Genomic DNA, 19,197 nt, shown 5'->3' with positions numbered 1-19,197 from the left:
GAGGCAGTTTTGGAAGGTGAACGGGTTGAGTGTTGTCTGAGAGGATCATGGATCCATTTTGGGTTTGAAATACATAATAGGGATTAATATACCACAAATGTCTTCAGTTTGGTAAAAAAAGCAACATGTCAGATTTGGAGAGTGGGGTATTATTAAAATGTGCTGTTTTCTAAAAGTCAGAGCTTGACTCCAAGCCACAGTCAACATAAGCTGAGTTACAATAGCAAAATTAAGCCTTTTGTCTTCTCTCACTCAGATGTCCCTGAGGCCCACATTTGCTTGTGGAGAGGAAACGACTGTGAAGGTTATGGAAAACACTCGATACATTAGCACCAGCCTCAGCTCCCACTCTATCCCCGCTCCTTACCCATACCAAACCCCAAGGATTTTACACAATGGATACTTTTCAGCCTGCTTGCCACGTGTAAACAGAGCCTTCCCTGGCACTGAGATACAGAGGTGTGGTGAGGTATGGTGAGACCCCCCAACTCACCTGCTGCTGTGGCAGTCACCGGTGTGGGGGTCGCAGCTGCGGGCGCAGTCGCAGGGGCGGCAGCCGTAGGCACCGAAGCCCCAGTAGCCGGGGAGGCAGTGGTCACAGCGGGGCCCTGCCACGCCGGGCTTGCAGGGGCAGTCACCGCTGCTGGGGTCACAGAAGGTGCGGGGGCCCAGGGGGAGCACGGCCGATCCCACGGGGTGGCAGGAGCAAGCTGCAGCAGAGGGACACCGTGAGGGACAGAGCAGCTGTGAGCGCACAACCTCTGCTTCGCGAAGGCGCAGGAGATGCCTGCAAAACCACCTCTCTGCCTAGGGACACCTCTGGGGTTTCTGGGCTTTTTATCCCTCACCCAGAGAAATCTGAGCAGAGTCTCCCTTTGGAATCTGTAGAATTTTAACTTTTGTGAGCTAGTTTTTAATTAGTCAACCTACACTGATGTCGTGTTATGTTTTGCCAAACAGGCCTTTATTACTTTTCTTGCAGCATCTGGATTCTAATCCGGCCAAGCACCCAGGGATGTGCCTGCCTCACTGTGATGTTTAAGCAGCTGCGGGTGCTTCATTGCTAAAATGAATCAGAGCATAATTGCTTTTTAAAGTAATAACAACTGTCTTGCATCCAGGAGGTTAAAAAACCCCTCAGAACAGTCATTTTAATTAAAGTGAAGGCTGAGCAAAAAGTACCCCTCTGTCTGTGTCTGATTTTTAAAACCATCAATTAAAAACATTAGGAAAGAAGAATGAGGAAACTGACAGCTCAGAGATAGGCTTTTGCGTATTCTCCAGGACACAGGTTTGCAGAGCGCACATCAGAAATGTCAGCTGCTCTCTTTTGTCCCTCACAGCCCCCTGCATCAGAAAAATGCACTAGAAGCATGCTGTGGTGCATGTGGTGGTGTGAAGTCTTCCTTACCTACTCCTTAGGGGCTTTTTTTACATAAACATAATTTATGTCTGTTACAAGGTTACTGTCCCCCAAAGATGTTAATGTTTTCAAAGAACAGAAATATATTTTTAAGCATAAGCCAAACCTCTGGCTGTGTGGCCAGGTCAGCAGGCGATGCTGTGGCCCACAGAATCAGTAACTGGTTTGCTTGTGCTCTTCTTGCCCCAGGGTTTGGTTCTCTGACCAGGACGTGGTACAGTCAGCCTTACACATTACAGCAAAAAATTCCCTGCTGAGAGACCTTTGCCCAAAGCTTCATTTACATAAAATTGAGTTTCCTGAGAAAATTATACCTGTAGGGAATACTTTCACTAAATTCTAATACCAATCTTTCTATTTTGCAACTGTGAAGGCAATAGAGCAGGAAAGCCACTACAGGCAACATATTTCTTTCTCTTAAAATACTTATTGCTACACACTTACATTTAATTTTGCTCCAACAACATTTTTGTGGTTTCAGGAATCTGACATACCCAGAGTATAGTTTCAAAATATTAAAGGATAGATTAGTATTGGCAGTTAACTTAGAGGCGACTATGATTCCAACATCTTTGCCAAAGTAATCCCCAAATTTTCCCCACCCTTCCCACTCGCAAACAAATATAATTATATAAAATTAAAAGATTAGAAAGCCTCTCCACAAACTGTGTAAGTAGCTGCAGGCAGTGAACTCTGGTACCTTTAATAGCATAGTTTTCAACAGCGTGCACTGAGACTTGCATACCTTTCTCCTGAAGTCTGTGAAGTGTTTTACACCTGATACATATAGCCAAATGCTCTCTTTTCCTACTAGATCAGGAGGGTATTTCTGGCATTCCTCAGGCCCTTCAGGGGAAATATCAGGCACTTAAGGCTCTTCTATTCCCCTCCAGTTAATGAGATAAACCCACTGCTCAGCCAGAGATTTGGTCCTGTTTTGGTCAGGTTTCAGCTGAATTTTACATATAACCCCAATGGGGTTGGAGCTTTTATGTTTTAGACAATTCTTTTACACACTTTTTTATTTCTAATATAAAATTTAACATCAGTAGCAACCCTATGGTGAAGCATGAATATTAAATTTACAAAAGCTGTTATGAAAAAGAGCAGGAAACTCATAGGCTATCTAAAAGACAACTAAAAATGAGAATGTAGTTGGCTGTACATTTTAATAAAAGCCACAAAGAGATGTGTTGTAAAGGCTGGTAATTTCTAACAGGCCTGCATATCCACTTCCATTGATTCCATTCTTCCTGGCTGCTCCTCAATGAGCCACCAAGGTGTCAATCTGCTTTCCAATGGTGGCGGGCAAATTGAAGGTTTCTACTCTTGGATTTTGGGTGAAGGCCCAGGATGACACTAAAGGGCATTAATCTGAATGGTTTGGGTGGGAAATTTTGGAGTTATGGTTATGGAGTGCTTCCATACTATGGCAAGGGCAGGAGGGAAAAGATTGCAGGACTGATTATCCAATGTTTGAAAGCTGGAGCTATTGGTCCCTCATGGACAGCTGTGCTTTGCTGGGTTTAGATCCCATTTTCCTCCTTCCACACAATCTGCACCTCACTGTAGCACTAGCAGTAGGAGATCCACATCCAGGAAGGTGAGAGGAGCAGCTGAGCAGCACGAAAAGTAGCTGTGAGGGAAGGAATGGCTGGGCCCCAGCCTTGGATCAAGAGAAGGCTTCCACAAGCTTGCTCCTTTTGCTTTTTGATTTGTAAGCAGCATTGCTAAAAATGCCAATTTACCAGCCAGTACTACATAGCAGGAGTCTGCATGTGACTTCCATGCAGATTATGAATTAACAGCTGCCTGTCCTGGCATTGCATGGCTGGGATGGAAAATCAGCGAGTCGGATGACAGCAGAAATGGATTTCCCTGCCCTGGATTGGTGATACTGTTGTGGTTTCCTCAGCTACCAGCTAACCTTTGGAAATTACAAATATTTACCCTCAAAACCCTACAGTTGAAAAGCAAAATAAACTTGGCAATTATAAAACTCGATTTTATTGTCTGCAATTGTACCGTAGCTGAGTCTTAAAAACTCACGAGGATGGAAAGAAAAGGACTCATAGGTATGGTGGGGGGAAAGAGTCATCAGATTGGTGTTTTAAACAGCAGAATGTTTCATTTTATCAGGTACACACCTACTCCTGAACAAATATTATATACACTCTTTGCCTGCAAGAATCTTTAAAGTATCCTTAAAGATTACGGCTTAACAACTCCTTTATTTACTTTAACCTAGGTATTTTTAAATTTTCAGTGATTGAATAAAAATGGTGTCTTGAGCCAAAAACAAGCAGGCAATGCCATGGCCTTCCCAAGAAAGAATAATAGAGCTCCATGCATGTCCCTTATTATTGCAGACCACGGCATGGTCCTTGGAAATGTTCCAGGCATAGGCTGTAATTGATCTTATACAATTTAATTTAACAGTCATTAGTCATTTTCTACAGCCCTGCAGCTGCTATCTCCCCCTTGAGACGCTGGGTCCCTGGGTGCAGGGAGCATTCTCAGCAGCAGGAGACCAGAAGTGAAGAGGTGAAGGGGTCTTAGGGAGGAGTGCATTTGTGAGGGTTTGAAAAGCCCAGAGAGAAATCATCTGTGAGTCTGTAGTAACAGGGTCTCCGAAAGGAAAGCATTCAGATAATCCTTATATTTGTGGAATTCAGTTTGTGCTAGGAAAAGTTGTCTTCCTCAGATACTTGAGGGAGTATCATGCTCTGCAATTCATAAATGCAGGAAAAAAAAAGTGTCCTGAAGTAGATGTACTTAATGCAGAAGGTAAATAAATGTAAATTTTTTCTCACTATACTCAAGAGTATCTTACAGTTCTTGTTAAATATATGTTATCTTTGGCATTTAAACACCGTAGTTCATGAATATCTAGTGGTCCATAAAGCTGGATTGTTGCATTAAAGAGTAATGGAGGCACAATTTTTTTTTAAATGTGGAAAGTGGAATGCCATGGGCCAGTGATTCAGAGATTAATGCAGAAAGCCAAGAGAACCAAGCACTGGCATATGTCAACAAAAATACCCATTAATGATCAAATATCCACAGCTTCCTCTGACTCATAAAGGCAGGGAGAAACTTTTTAATCAAGAACCCTAGAATTTGGCTAAGACATAGTTAATGATGTGATGCACTGCCTGACTTCATTAGCAATGGTCTAACCTGCACACAGGCATGTACACAGGGTTGGCAGGCTTCCCTCTGAGCTGGGGCTGCTTTGCAGCAATATGTCCTGAGACCTCTTGTTTCCATCTGGCTTTGCAAGGAAGGAGGCTCTATGCTGGCCAGCCCAGGAGGTGCCACTTGACTTCCTCTTGGACCCCCCTGCAAACAGCCACAGATTATGGACTGGGCATTCTGGCACAAGGACAAGCCTACAATGAGTCCCTCGTGAAACTCCATCCTCCCAATGGACTGAATGAGGTGACAAAGGAGATAGAAGCCATCTTTACTGCTTCCAAAGTGAACACCGGTGTTTTTACACATCAGAAAACCACACCCAACCCAGTTCCAAAGCTTCACTTGTCTTCAATGGCCTCAGAAGAGTGCATATTCTTCCCTGAAGGGAGCTGGCATATAAAGAATATTAGGAATTACAACCCTAGCAAAGGTACCAGAACCACAGTATAATGATGTTTCAGAGCTTGAGGGTGCCATGCAGCAGTTATTTCAGTCTTCAGTCCTGCACTATCTACCAGCAGTCAGTTAATACTATTTGTTCTTGTTTTAATTAGCAAGGATGAATCCATGAGTTAGAAAAAAACATATAGCTTCTGCTTTGGGTCTAAATGCAAGACTTAAACTTGTTTTTTTCCTAATGAAATTCCGAAAGTTCATTGCCTAAGTTCTGGCAATAATTAAGAAGGGAAAGTATCTGATGTTACAGAGGAGACTCAGAACTTTGATGAATACAAGTAGGTAATGGAACTTTTTAAAGTAATTAAATTCACTGTTTTAAAAAAATTATTGTGTACATTCTACAGCAGTGAAGTAATTATTTACACAAGCAATTGAGAACTGTGGTCAATTCCGTTTCCATAAAGAGAACCAGGGTGGTAAAACAGGCAGGTCATCTGTTGCTGCCCCTCCTTGCAATGAGCGAAAGGTGGAGAGGAGGAGCACCTCTGCAACAGACTGGTGGGGCTGCCGGGAATCTCACGAGGATAATATGCAGCAAGGGAGCAGGACAAAAGCAGATGTTCCCCACCAGACTCAAAGAACAAACTGAAACCTCACACACCCTCCCCGCCTGGGGTGCAGCTCCCCACCACAGGAGGGTTCTCTCTTCCTTTACATGCAGGTACTTCTCCTTGAGAGGGGAGAGATGTGCTCAGTCTCCTCAAAAGACACAGGCAGGGTGTCAGCTGGATTTCTTTCTGTCACTTGTGAAGGTCCCCCTCATAGTAAGTGAGTCAGCGAGGAGAAATGCGGTGAAGCCGGCTGTAGGCTCAGGGAGAAGGGCACGCCTGCACCCCAAATTTAGCTGGCCAGTATAATGTTGTCAGCGTAATTTGGGGATCTGGAGTCCCCCCATGGTGAGTCACCATCCTCACAGTGGCCCCTGGGGAGTGTGGCTTTTGGATTGCTTCTTTCCTTGGGAAAGATTTAATTTCACATGTGCCTGAATCATTGCTTTTAGTCTTGCCTCCTCAGTGTCCCACCTTCTGGAATATCACTTAACTTGTTTTCCTGCCTGTCCTTCCATACCCACCTGCTGCTGCTGCGAACACGAACTGGTGGGCGATGCTATTTGTCAGCTGCACCCCTGCTGGCTGAGGAACCTGATTCTGAGGTTACAACAATCACCAAACAAGGAGAACATGAAAACAAGATGCAGCTTTTCCTCTCCAAAAATAGCAGTAGGAGAAAGTAAATGAATCATCTCTCTTCCCCTGCCCTCAGGCTAGAGGGATTCTTGGGACAAATTTGTCGACAGCATCTGCAAACTTTCACCCTGCAAATATCACCACTGCTCTTTGCAAGTAGTATCACAAAGAGGATTCAAAGAGCTCCCTGTCCTTCACTGAAGCAAGAAGATTGCTCCAAGGAAGGGCAAGATGATGTCACCTTTCGTTTGACACTTTCCCACTGGAGAAGTACAAGGTCACTACTGACTTACGTTTGCAGGCGTCTGGGGCAGAGAAGGGCTTCCTGAGGTCGCGGTAGAAGCCCAGCTTGCAGCGCTGGCAGTGCTGTCCCTCCGTGTTGTGCTGACAGTTGTCACAGACGCCGCCACTGCGATTGCCCGACGCCAGCCACGCATCCATGTCAAAATGACAAGTGTCAGCATGCCCATTACACTTGCATGCTGAGGCAAAGCCAAAGGTAACAGAAAGATACATTAAGGCAGTGAAAGATGCTGATTTATAGAAAAGAGATACAAAAACTCAAACTGTGTTTTGGAATGAGGACTTGACCTGTTACTCATTCAAATACATGAAGTATCACTACATTTTCATCCACACTTTCCAACCTCTGGAGATAATATTTAAGACAGAGTATTTTCTTTAAATCTTCTGTTTCCAATACAGGTTTTCCACTACAAGGACAGCCACAGGTAGTCAGGCTAGAAGAGAGATCCACATTCATTGGTCCTGCTGAGGAAGGGTCCTTCCCTCCCAGTCTTTGAAATCAGCACTGCCCTATACAACATCTGCCATGAGAGTGCTGTCAGGATGTTCCCTGCAGCTGATGGAGGAAAAAGGCAGGTGGAGGAGAGGTGTGTGAGAGAGGACAAGCATCCTCCTTAGGATTCCCCTGCCTCCAGCACTCACCCTAAGTGTCCTCCCTGGCACTGCAAAACTGATCTTCAAACCTCTAGAGCCCACCCTCAATGGCTGCTCCCACACTCAGTGCCCAGGGGTGAGCAGAGCCCACATTCAGCAACAGAAAGTCATAGCTCCTGCACAGGAGCTTGTCAGTGGTGTCCATGGAGAGGACAAATCTGGCCCCTTGTCACCTCCAAGCTACCCTGGCAGGCTGTAGTCTGCCCACAGCAGCAGACCTCATCCTCAGGAGATGCACTTGGGTCCCAGAGAAAGGCCAAACCAACAGACATCATGGTTTCATGAGGATTTCCAAGTGAGGGGCTGTGCAAACAGGGCTGTCCCTGCCACACAAATGTGTGGTGGGTGCTGGGCAGGGCCGTGGCAGTGGCTCTTCACTCACTGAGCTGCTCAGAAAGCACCTCCCCCCCACCCCGGGATGTGCTGCCTCTTGGACACACGGGAGACAGGCACACATGGAGGAAGCTTTTCCCTCTGGCAGAGGATCTGGAGACACGGTTCCTGCTGGCTACTTACACTGACACTCTTTGGGGGCTCCGGTTTTGCCGTCGGCAGCCTGCCAAGGCTGGTCGTTGTAGAGCGGGGCACAGTGCTGGCAGTGGGACCCTGCGGTGTTGTGCTTGCACATGCATTTCCCATGCACCTAGTAGGGGAAAGAGAGCAAGGATCACCCACAGTAAAGGCCAGAGTCTCCAGGGCACAAGCCCAGACACAGGAAATAGCATGCCAGCTACATGCTATTGCACTGACTAGAAGGAGGGATATAGCATGACGTCCATTCCAGCCAAGGGCAAATACTCTGTAGTTACACTTTCAGTTAGGTTAGTATGTGTAGATCTGCATGTCACTGTATAAAGAATTCCCAGGAGAGATTAAAAAAATGCCAGGATTCAAAGCATCCTTGGGAAAGACTGTAAAACCTTTCTCTTTTTCTCTCTCATAATTATGAATACACCTTTGCAATATAGCAGGAATAGCACCTACAATCTCAGCACCCAGCTCTGTGTGCCCAGCTGTCTCCAGCACAAGTAAATATGAGAGAAAAGAAAATCAGCCCCCTGAAAGATAACTATCTACCCATCTTAGGCAGAATTTTTGCCCCACAAAGGAAAAGTCAAGGATAGCACAAGGCCCGTGACTGACTATACTCGGACATGCTCATGACAGATAATTTAACAGCTAGACAGGCCAGTGTAAGGGAGTAATTAGAGATGAAAAGCCAGCACAGCACACTTGATGCCAGCTGCCCTGTCAGTCGCTGGCATTACTCACCCTGTTGGCAAATGCAAAGAAAACAGGATGTAGCCAGAGGGCACGAGCAGCGCGGCAGTGCCTGGATGCAACAAGATCAAGCTCTGCAGCAGCAAGGCTCTGCTGGCAAGACTGAAGGCCCTGCCTTTTCCCATGGAGCAAGGCAGGTAGCTACCTACTGTAGCTATTTTGATATGTGCCTGTGCTTGCAGCTTTACTGTGCTCCACATTTTGCTTTTAAATGCATGGTTCAGCTTCTCCCGCTGCTCATGACTGAGCTGAGGGTCTCAGTCTGCCCTGCCAGCGTGGCCCTGTGCTCAAGCCACAAACTGGCCATGAAACCAACAGAGCTGCACCAGCTGCTGGCTGCTTTTGGCATCCAGGGGAGCACAGGGTGGTTGGGGTGCCTGGTGATCCGGCCTGGAGCTGGGGCATGGCTTTAACTGCTACTGGAAACTGCTGCCTTCCACACAGTTTAACTTGTGGTTTTACAAGTGTGCTGTTCCTAACTGCATGACTTGCTGCCAAGACTGCCACAAAAAGGTTCCTGTGAAAAGCCTGAACAGTAAACAAAACAGAAGAGGACCTTGAACATGTTGTAAACAGCTTCTGCTTGTTACATATGTGCATACACACACACACCCACCACACACACTCCTGGCTATTGATGACTTTCTGATTTATTCATTTTTAATGAATAGATTTCAGCTGCTCTCACAGGAGTCAAATGCAACCAATACAGACAAAATTTCAAAACTGACCTGGAAAGTCCTTCAAACACTTTTATGCAGAAATGAAAATAGCAAGATCTTTCAAAAACTTATTGAATTCATTCCTGCCCTATTAAAATGTCAGATCATCAAAAAATACAGAGCAGGAACTGGGCTTTGTAAGCAATGAATAGGTACAGATGAAGTCAGAATGCACATGCATCTAAGCTAAAGTGAAAATACTAAGTTAATTGTTTTCTGTGCAAAAGTCTTTGAAGGACTTTCCAGGTACTACTTGGTCTGCCTGGCTTACCATATTGATATAATCTTAAATGTGTGTTAATGAGAATGAGAAGTAAATATAGAAAAGAAACAACAAATTTGCAGAGAGTATATGTAGTTCTCAAAGTGTGTCTTGTGTTTTCATATTTTCATTTTTGCTACACCAACAAAATGTTCTTCAAACTCTCAGATACCTCCCTCTTCTAAATTACTACTCATTCATAAATTTCTCTCATATTTTTTAGGCAAGGTCCACACACAAACCAAAGTTACAGAATCTCTTCACACACATTTAAAAGCATACACACCTGCATGGAAACAGAGGATGACTAAACTTGTACTGGTCATCTTCTGGTGGTTTTGATGGTGTCCTAACTCTTTGATGCCACTTTTGGTAGGAGTTTCTTGCAAGCCCTTTGGCCATTGAGTGGTTATGACTAGACATGTTGTACTAGCCTGAACCACATCTGTGGCAAGAGACATTCTCCAGAAATCCTTCCTCACAGGCCTGTCCCAGCTGTAAGGGTACAGGGACCCACCAGACCCAGGACATACATGATCAGGAAGGGAAGGTGACTGGAAGGAGTTGAAGGGTGCCATAGTCAAAATCAGGAGGTCCTTTGGTGCTTTTGCAATCATGATGCCAAAGTGAGAAGGACATGGGAGAAGAATTGCAAACAAAAATAGTCTCAGACATGGGGATACTTGGGATTACTGTGGAGGTGTGTGCTCCCCCTTTCTGTGCCCACAGCCTGTAGTCTCACCCTCCAAATTCAGTTTGCTCCTTGCCAAAGCCACACATAGAATCAGTGGGGACCCAATCAATCATTCAGAGGCTGCTCAGCATTAATAATCCAAAAACTCATCTGAAACTCAGCAGCATGTCAGAAACCCTCTATGGATTAAGCATCCCAAGACACCAGCAGAGAGCAAGGCAAAATGCTCCACCAAGGAGCATTCATGGTTCCAAAGAGCAAGAGCTGTGATTTTCTGAAAGCCCAAGTACTGTATAATAGAGCATGTTGCATTGCTAGAATAATGGAAGGTGAGTGAAAATAAAGCAGAATAGGATGGGTATCCCAAGAGTTTGCTGTGCCACCATTAATTTGGCACGCAGAACTAATAAGTAAACCACTGAATAGCTGGGCACCAACATATTAATATTAATCTGTATGTGAACTCTAAGGAAAGAAGTTGTATATAATTAAAAATCTGTTGCAGCCATAGAAGGTTTGTGGTCTTTCATGCTGTGGCAAGGAGAACTGCAGAAGAGCCAAGTCAGAGATGATGCAAATCAAGCCAGCTGGTGTTTATCTAGATAAACTCAGAGGCAGAGCATGGCATTGATCATACTCCTGGTATTGATTGCTTGTAAAGGTGCCATGCACCTGGGAGAAAGGAAACAAATGATCTGGCTGAAAAGCTTAAAAAATAACACAATAGCACGATTCCGACGTCTGCGTAAAGGCAAGTGCGGGACCAGCACAGAGGCCCTGTAGGCTTGGGCTCCTGCCTGGCTCAGTGGGTGCTGAGCTCCTGGGCCAGGAGGAATACGTTCCCCATTCTCATCATACGAGTGCTGTGTTGCAGTGTCCTCTCCTCAGGGTTTATCACAACCAGCCTCCATCAGCTGCTCCCTCCCAAGCGCAGATCCCACTGTGGATCCCTCTGCCCACCTGCGCAGGGCCGAGCACGGCTGTTCAGTAACCCAGCCTGCAATGCACCCTTTGCAAACCTCTGTGCTGAGCTTTGTCTGTGCTGTCCCACTTCTGACCCTTCTGTCCCACTTCTGACTTACAGCACTGCAGCTTAAATGGGCTGAGAAAACTTTGCCTCTCCCAAGGTCCCCTCAGGTCTCATGGTGGCCCCAAGCCCTCTCAGCCAGGCAGAGCAGGAGGTGCAGACCCACTAATGAAGAAGCTGAAGAGCCAAATGGGCAATCAAACCAAGGGAGCAGAGGGAAACAGTCTTTAACAGCTTGCTTCTCAGTACAACCGTTTAGTTAGTACCTTCTTTTCCATATTCCTTTTTCACAGAAGTTTAATGAAAAGTCAGACCTAAGTGATTCAAAAATCTTGCCTCAGGCTGATGTATTTGTTCTCTTAGAATAGCATTACAATGAATACCACCCAAAAGAACTCTGCTTTAAAATGTTCCTCAGACCTAGCTTTATCCCACTGAAGAAAATACCTTCTTTCTTTTACATAATTGCAGCATGACAGCAAACATTTTCATGCATTGGAAACAACAAAAAAGGTGGATACTAGCAAGCCCTTTCTTGCAGCCCATAGGTAGACATGCAGTTTTTTTAGTTATAAAGAAATACTGTGAGAGCAAGAAATACAAGAAGTATAGGACAAGAAGGGGTAATACAAGGAGAAGTGGCAGCAGGTGAAAAACAGCCAACAGACTGTCTACACTGGGCAAAATGAATGTCTGTAAGAGCTGTAGGAGGGCCACTTGCAAGACTGGTCTGCCATGCAAATACCCTGTCATGCCACAGAGCAGCTGGGAGACGGGGCTGAGAAACCAGCCCAGGAGCTCTGCTGAGACAAAGGTAGTCTGGGGAAATGATGTACCTGGCCTTCAGGATTTCTCCAGCATCTCAGCACCTTTGTGAAGGCAGAATGTGATCCCTGTGCATTGACAGGGAAAGGAGCACATATATTCTTCCCTTTGCATTCACCTCAACTTATAGCTAGCTGTAAGGCATACCCACTAGGGTCATTATGGAGCATCACTAAGTACACAAACACAATTCCCAGTATGTCTCACTCCTTTAAGCATTCACACGGCTCCTGACTCATTTAAGCAGCAAGGCCTTCTTATAACATTTTTCATTTTGTCACAGGGTCTTTATATCCCAGTTCACTTTCACACTGTTCCCCTTCTTAGCTTGACAGCCCCATCACAACGTCAGTCATTAGAGGGCACAATGCAAACACTGTTACAAAAGTTGCCTTCTGTAAGATAAACGAGCGACTGATTTCTCTATACAAAGACAGTTGCTAGGGCATGCTTCCTTCCAGAGCCTTTTGTTGCCAAATTATAACCTTCCAGTGCTTCCTTTCAGATTACAAATACATAGGGCTTTTTCTCTAGTTGAATCCTATAAAATCCTTTTCCCCATATTTATCATGTTAGGCAGTGACAAAGACTGTTGCACTGGAGGAAAAAAGCTTTCAGTCACCTGTTATGAATTGATTTATATTGCAAGAACTCACCCACTATATGGAGTCCAACACAAATGCACACTAAAAGAAAATCAATGTCCCAAAGACCTGATAGCTTAAACAGTCTAAATAGCTGGGAGGGGCAACTGCTTTTAATAGAATTTCCTTTTGGAAATGCTAAAACTGTATTTTTTTTTTTTTTTCCAGCTTTCATGGAAAACAGGCATGATACTAGCCTAAGGGAAAATGGCAGCATCCACACTGAGTCTCTAACCATAGCTTTTAAACTGTGTTGTGCTTGAACTGCTGTGCCAGTTTTAGAACCAATGCCTACTGGCGGCTGTCAGCATGCAGGGAGGTATTCTTTTCCCAAAGCACCAGACAACCAAATTTATGCATGAGAAAATTCTCATATCCTATCTTGTTCTTGTGAAAGAATACAAAGCTTGTTGTCCAGGGTGTGGGGGCTGTGTGGTGGGGTTTTTTTAATTCCTGGTACAATAGGCTTCTGTCAGCGTTACTCTGGAAGACCTTGAACATCCTTTGATGTCAGTAGCATGATAACAATTTATAACAGCCACTGGGTTGGCCACATGGGAAGTGGGGGAGAATATTCACCCTGCCTAACTACACAGAGGTGCTTTAGCCAAGTATCTTAGTCCACTCAGGATCCCAACCTAACCTGCAGGAATCTCTATTCTGGGAGGGCCAAGGAGTCTCTGAGATAGATGACCTCCAGCTCTCACCTTGAAACAGAACTGCACAGCCCAGGTGAGGTATCTCTGGGCTTGCTTTGCCTACTTTGGAGTCCTAAATTGCAAGATCCTACTTATCTCCAGGCTTGCACAACACTTGCCTCTCCTCTTACGCGCTGCTTGCCATAGCTGCAAGCAGGCCATGGGGATGCTTCAGCTGGTAAGAGGTCAGGCATGCAGTGCAATGGCTCCATGTGCAGAGCTACTGGCAAAGGGTGAGAAGCTACTCTGCCACAGATCAGAGGAAAAGAACAGTTTTCTCATGGCCACTGAAGATCAGGAGGGATCTCCTATACATGTGAATTTGTTTGTTTGCTCATATTTGTGGTTTGCCGTGTGATGCAGGTCACAAAGTGATCAACTGCTTAGCATGGTATGGCAGGAGGTCTCTTTGTACATGCATCTTTTCCTGAGTGTGCATTGGGCTGTTCCTGATGAGATTTGGGAAGTGACCCTTTGAATAAATTTGAGAGAACTGGGAGAGAGAGAAAGTGTATCTGTATCAAACTTGTCTCTGTATCAACAGCTGTCTGTTGCACATGAGTGTACAAAAAGGGACAGTCAGGATCATACTACCCATGAGGAGCAGCCCTTGCCATCCTAGGGAGGCAACCAGGTCTTCTCTGTGGCCTTCCTGGGGAGCTCATGGGAATACACCTTCCACTAGAGCAGAAGTTCTATCTGTATATTCAGAATTCAGCTAAAGGCTGACATGGCATTTCTGACACTCAAACAAAAACAGAGTTTTCCTACACAAATTCCATTCTCTTTTAGGATAAAGGGTAGGTAGGGGAATTGCCAGAAGGAGAGGAGCACCATGGAGAGTTCTGTAGCTAAACAGTGATGAGGGCACAGAAACAAATCTCTTATCAGACTCTATAAAGTTGAACTTTGACTCAGACAGATTGCAGATTGCAGAGGTTTCCCCACCCCAGAAAATGAAGCTAGAGGTGCTTCTGCCAGGGCAGAAGGATTTCCTCTTTGTTCATGAAGCCACCCTGTTTGCATCCCAACCCCACACCCTGAGGATATCCCAGGTAAGTATTATTTCATGGCCAAGTGGACTTGTAGCCTCACTTCAGCCACTCACAATATTTGCCATCAAAACTGTCACCTTCTCAACTCATAATTGCCAAGATCTCAAGAAAAAAATACATCCAATGTGAGGAATCTTGTGGTAGCAAGCTGGGCCCATGTCCCAAGCTGACCATCCTGGCCCCTTGGGTCAGGATCCTGCATCCAACCTGCCAGAGCAGCAGCCCCCAGCATTCTCACATACCCGTGTCCTTTTGTCAGATCGACTCTGGGTGAGGTGGCTGAAATGCTTCTGGTCACTTTGTGAGACCTGGCTGAGACCTGGCAGCTGTGCCCAGTGCTGCTGGGATAGCCCAGCTTACTGCTCAGAGCAGCCCAAGAGAAAAATAAATATATCACATCTCGGTCTTCTGCTGGCCAAGCAGGGACTGAAACTAAGGCTGCAGTTAGGATTTTGTTTGTAGGCTGAGAAAAAAGTGTGGGGTTAAGAAAACTTGCACATAGATTTTTTGGAAAAGTTGTTTGGTTTTTTTATTAAATGATCTTAATCATGCTCATATTTTGATGTTAACTCTCTGTCTTAGAGGATATTCTTCAGGGGTGCCTTTATCTAAACAAGCATAAAAACAGAGCTAGATTTTATAATCGTATTGTGAAATGATACTGTGTTTCCCTGCTTTTGTTTTCCTCAGTTTTACATTATTAAAACCCTTGGTAGACAGAGTTACATAAAGACTATACTGAAGTCTCCATCTCCCTCTTGAATGACTAGTCATAATTCTTTAGAATTATATTTGCTGTGAGTTTTTCAAATGTACAAAAATGCTCCCTGTCTGAAATCCTACTTTGTTCTCAGAAGTTTTCTGACTTCTCCCACTTAAACAGCCACAGACATCGCAATCTTTTGTCCCTTTTCATTCACATGTTTGATGAATTCCTATCACCTTGGAAATAATTCTCTCTTCCAGTCTTGACACAATGCACTGGCAAACCCTGGGATGGGTTGCACAAGGTGGGTGCCACTGCAATCCCCAGACAGCAATAGCCTCATGTCACAGGAGTCTGGCACAGACTAGGCTCAGCCAAAACTGCCCCAGTTCTATGATGGAAAAAGTGGTATTGGGAGAGGAAAGCTCTTACCATGCCTTGGCTGTCCCTGCAAACCATGGGGTTATGTCACCCCTACACTGGCACATCCCTCACGAGACATGCAGGATGAGGTGTAAGTAAAACACAGTACGACACAGCAAAATGAGTCAGCCTCACTGTGGAAACGTCACCTTTGGGACTCCTGCCACATAAACACTTATAACCGGAGTTGAATTTCCCCCTCGGGGCCAACACAGGGGTTTGTTGCTATTTCTTGCTCTGTTTTCAGTGTGATTTTGGCACTTGTTTCCTTCCCACAGCACTGCCTGTTACCTGCACACCATGGCTGCCACACTCTGTAGCTGTACTGGAAGCCTATTTGGCTGCAGGCTCTGTTACAACTCTCAGTGGTGCTCCGGGGCATGCTCCCATGCAATTGTATCCCACCAAAATAATCCTGAGCAAACAGCTCCTTTCAAAGATTTCACTCAGGGGACATCTGCGGAAAGCAGAGCAGCGCTACTCGAAACACTCTTATCAATCACAGTGCCGCATGCTTTCAAACTGGTGTATTTTCAAGATGTTGCAAGACTAGCTCTATTAGAAGGGAAACATCCTGTCTGCTTCATGCCTGAGACTGTAATTTCAGTGAAATGAGAGCTCCCCAAAGAGCTGGACTCCTTACCTTGACTAACTGCCTTCTTTTTTTTTTTTATGATTTTTCTCTTTCTAACATTTTCCAGCACAGTATGTTTGGCTGCTCTGTGTTTCCTTACTGCTCCTCTGCCAGCAAAGCCAGAGCTTTCAGAGCCAGCCTAGGTGAGCAGAAAGGACAAAATGTACTGGGGGCAGCAAGTGTCCCTGGACTGGCTGGGTGCAGGCATGCCAAGCCACAGGCATCCAACGTGTTGGCCACTGCTGTGTCCATCTCCTGCCCAATGGGTTAGCTGCTCTTGCTTCCCTGGAGTTTAGGTCTTGGTGGGTCCTTAGGGATTTGGGGTCAGAGCTCTTGTGAGAGCCCCCTTGAAACCAGAGCACAGGGGTTTTATGCACAGAAATGTATTGCAATGTGCAGTAGGAAGCCCATGAGTGAGAGTCAAAGCCCATCTCTATGCCCTTGGTTCAAGACCTAACCCAATATCCTAGGATCCTCCAGAAGCCATGGTAGTCACGTGATGATTCATATCTTCAGAGAAGCTCTCCTCCTTTTATGTTACCAAAATGCCCTGCATTTTTCATCCTTTAGATATTGTGTTATTGCAAGTCAGCATTTGGGGAAAGATGGGTGTCAGCAATTCAAATTTATTTTTAAAGATGTACTCTAAAGAAGTAAATAAATTACTGTGGAGCACCTTTGAAGGATGACAGTCCCACACCAAGACACAAAGGAAGTTCAGCACTTCAGCCCCACATGGAGACCACCTCCTTCGTAAAGACCATTTCTGCTCACTGTGCTTGGAATCCAGGGCATCACACGTCACATTTCGCATACTTGGACCTACACCATACTCTATACCCTCCCTTACTCTTTTTAAAATTCTGCTTTCCTGCAGCACAGACGCTGTTGGGTGCATGTACATACCACGTGGAAAACACCCCCTGCCTTGACGGGCTTGAATCCAGCGACGGGGATGCAGTGGTCAGCATGGCCATTGCAGAAGCAGCTGCCCTTCACGATGAAGTCGTAGATGGCGTAGTGCAGGGATGCTGGGGGCTGTGGGGCCGGGCTGGCCGGGAGGCAGGGGCAGCCCTGCCGCTCCAGCAGCCGCACCCGCAGGTTGGTGATCTTCAGCTGCGCCTGGGCCTCCGCGCTGTACGGATCCTCTGCGGCGTAAGGCGGTGACAGGGCTCGGAAGATCACCTGGGCAGAGAAACACAGCAGGTGAAGCAGAAAGGAGGATGCCAGCCAGCCCCAGGGTGGGCCATGGGGTGGAGCGGCAATGACAGCATCCTCTGGGAGCATGCAGCAGGCCCTCATGATGCTCTTCCCCCTCTACAAGGGGTGGGAGCAGCAAATCCACCGCCAAATCAGTGCGCACAGGGTGATCCACCCATGATTCCTTACGCTCCTCTCCACAAGGAGTAAGGACCTGACGGGTGTCAAGTGACATTTTGCCACTAACTCAAATCAGAGGTGGGTGCCCCTGCTATGTGGTGTGGCCCAGCACAAGGACCAGCACCCTGCTGGGGGATGCACAAGTGGGGGACCCTTCATTAACATTCCCTCTCCCAGAATGGGTGTATTTTTTAACAAATATAGCTCATATTTCCAAATATTTGGTTCCTATCAGTCCCAGGCTGCTTCCTAGTGGAAAAGTGATTAGGTGTGGCAATTAGTGACAGCAAGCTGATAATCAAGAGAACTGAGATAAGAAAGAAAGGAAAAAGGGGGGCTTCCAAAGTTTAAACAAATACTTATCATTCATTCTTTATTTTAACTTCAGTCTGATTGAATAGGCAAATATTGGCTCAAGCTGAATATTGAGAGTACTAGATAAAATTAACCAATTTTCTTGAAAAGGCTTATTTTAAAGTTTTTGGTCTAGCTGCCTACAATGAGAAATCAGAAACAGCATATACTTTATATGACTACCACTGACATAAACCAGCACATATGTGATAGTGATATGTATTAGTTACTGGTACATTCAACTTACAGTGACACTTTCTGAATAGTTAAGTAGTTCTTCAGTGAATAGTCACTGACAGCTTGATGAACTACAATAATTATAAACAACATTTGATCAAATCACTTGAGTGCTTGAGGGTGTGATGCAGGCTAATGACTCAATGCACTACTCCCAGCAGTGACTTAAAACCTCCTCAAACTGCAGTGCTGCCCCACTGAAGCCATCCAAAATGCTGGCCAGCAAGGAGGTGACCATTGTTTCCTGCCAGGTGAGAGGCAGGGCGCCAACTTGCCGCTGTTGCTAGCAGGGATCACAGCCTCCTAGCCCTAAATGCACTCCTTCCAAAGAAAGTGGCTGATACGCTTCAGCTGATGAAGGCTTCCCTTTTATTTGACCAGGATCCACAGATCCTGGAAATAATGATCACAGTGCTGCCAGCTGGCTGGCCCACAGGCTTTGCCTACCAGCTGCTGCCTCCATCAGCCCCACCACTGCTGGCACTGCTCCTGGCTGGGACCTGGCTTTCCTCCAGAGCTGACAGAATCCAGCCAGAGGAAGCTTTGTGTCGGCCTGGAAGGAGATTTAGCCCTTGTTTTGGAGCTGAATGGCTGCAGCATGCTTTTGCGTGCCCCGCCAGCCTGCCAAGCACAGTTGCCACCAGCATGCTGGTGACAGCGGGGCTCGGCCGTGCTGGAGCTGGGCATTGCATGCTGGCAAAGACATCATGGCTGCAGTTCTGCACTGCCCTCCTGCAAACACTCCCTCCTCCAGAAGAGCATCTTCTGCCAAAAAGACACAGATAAGGGAGAAGGTTTACTGGGAGAGGTGGTCAGAGGACAAGGCTGGTGAGTCTGCTCCTTGTGCAGAAGTATTGAGTCTGATGAGTCCTTTGGACACACTTCAAAAGGGGTCTTTCCCCCCATCTCTTTCAGGGATATACAGATTTATTTTTTTTTTCTTTCCTAAAATAAAGATACAAACCAGATATCAGTAGAAACCCAAGTGAACCCCAATTATCAAGTCCTCTACCCAAGGCTTGTTATTT

General features: G+C 45.8%; 1 protein-coding gene across 2 annotated transcripts in view; it reads right to left on the bottom strand.

Moving 5' to 3' along the window:
- The window catches only part of LOC131591886 (netrin-4-like), a 47,009-nt gene that overhangs the window by 8,650 nt on the left and 19,162 nt on the right, over nucleotides 1–19,197 (bottom strand). For both annotated transcript variants that reach the window (XM_058862995.1, XM_058862996.1), the window contains exons 3-6: nucleotides 17,105–17,383; nucleotides 7,744–7,870; nucleotides 6,561–6,749; nucleotides 494–710 (exon numbers count right to left, since the gene is read on the bottom strand). In XM_058862995.1, coding sequence (XP_058718978.1) covers nucleotides 494–710; nucleotides 6,561–6,749; nucleotides 7,744–7,870; nucleotides 17,105–17,383 — 812 coding nt within the window. The remainder of the gene's footprint in view (nucleotides 1–493; nucleotides 711–6,560; nucleotides 6,750–7,743; nucleotides 7,871–17,104; nucleotides 17,384–19,197) is intronic.

Source organism: Poecile atricapillus, chromosome W (assembly GCF_030490865.1).
Source record: "Poecile atricapillus isolate bPoeAtr1 chromosome W, bPoeAtr1.hap1, whole genome shotgun sequence".
Taxonomy (NCBI): domain Eukaryota; kingdom Metazoa; phylum Chordata; class Aves; order Passeriformes; family Paridae; genus Poecile; species Poecile atricapillus.
The sequence above is the reverse complement of the archived record's forward strand: the minus strand, read 5'-3'. Positions and strand labels throughout refer to the sequence as shown.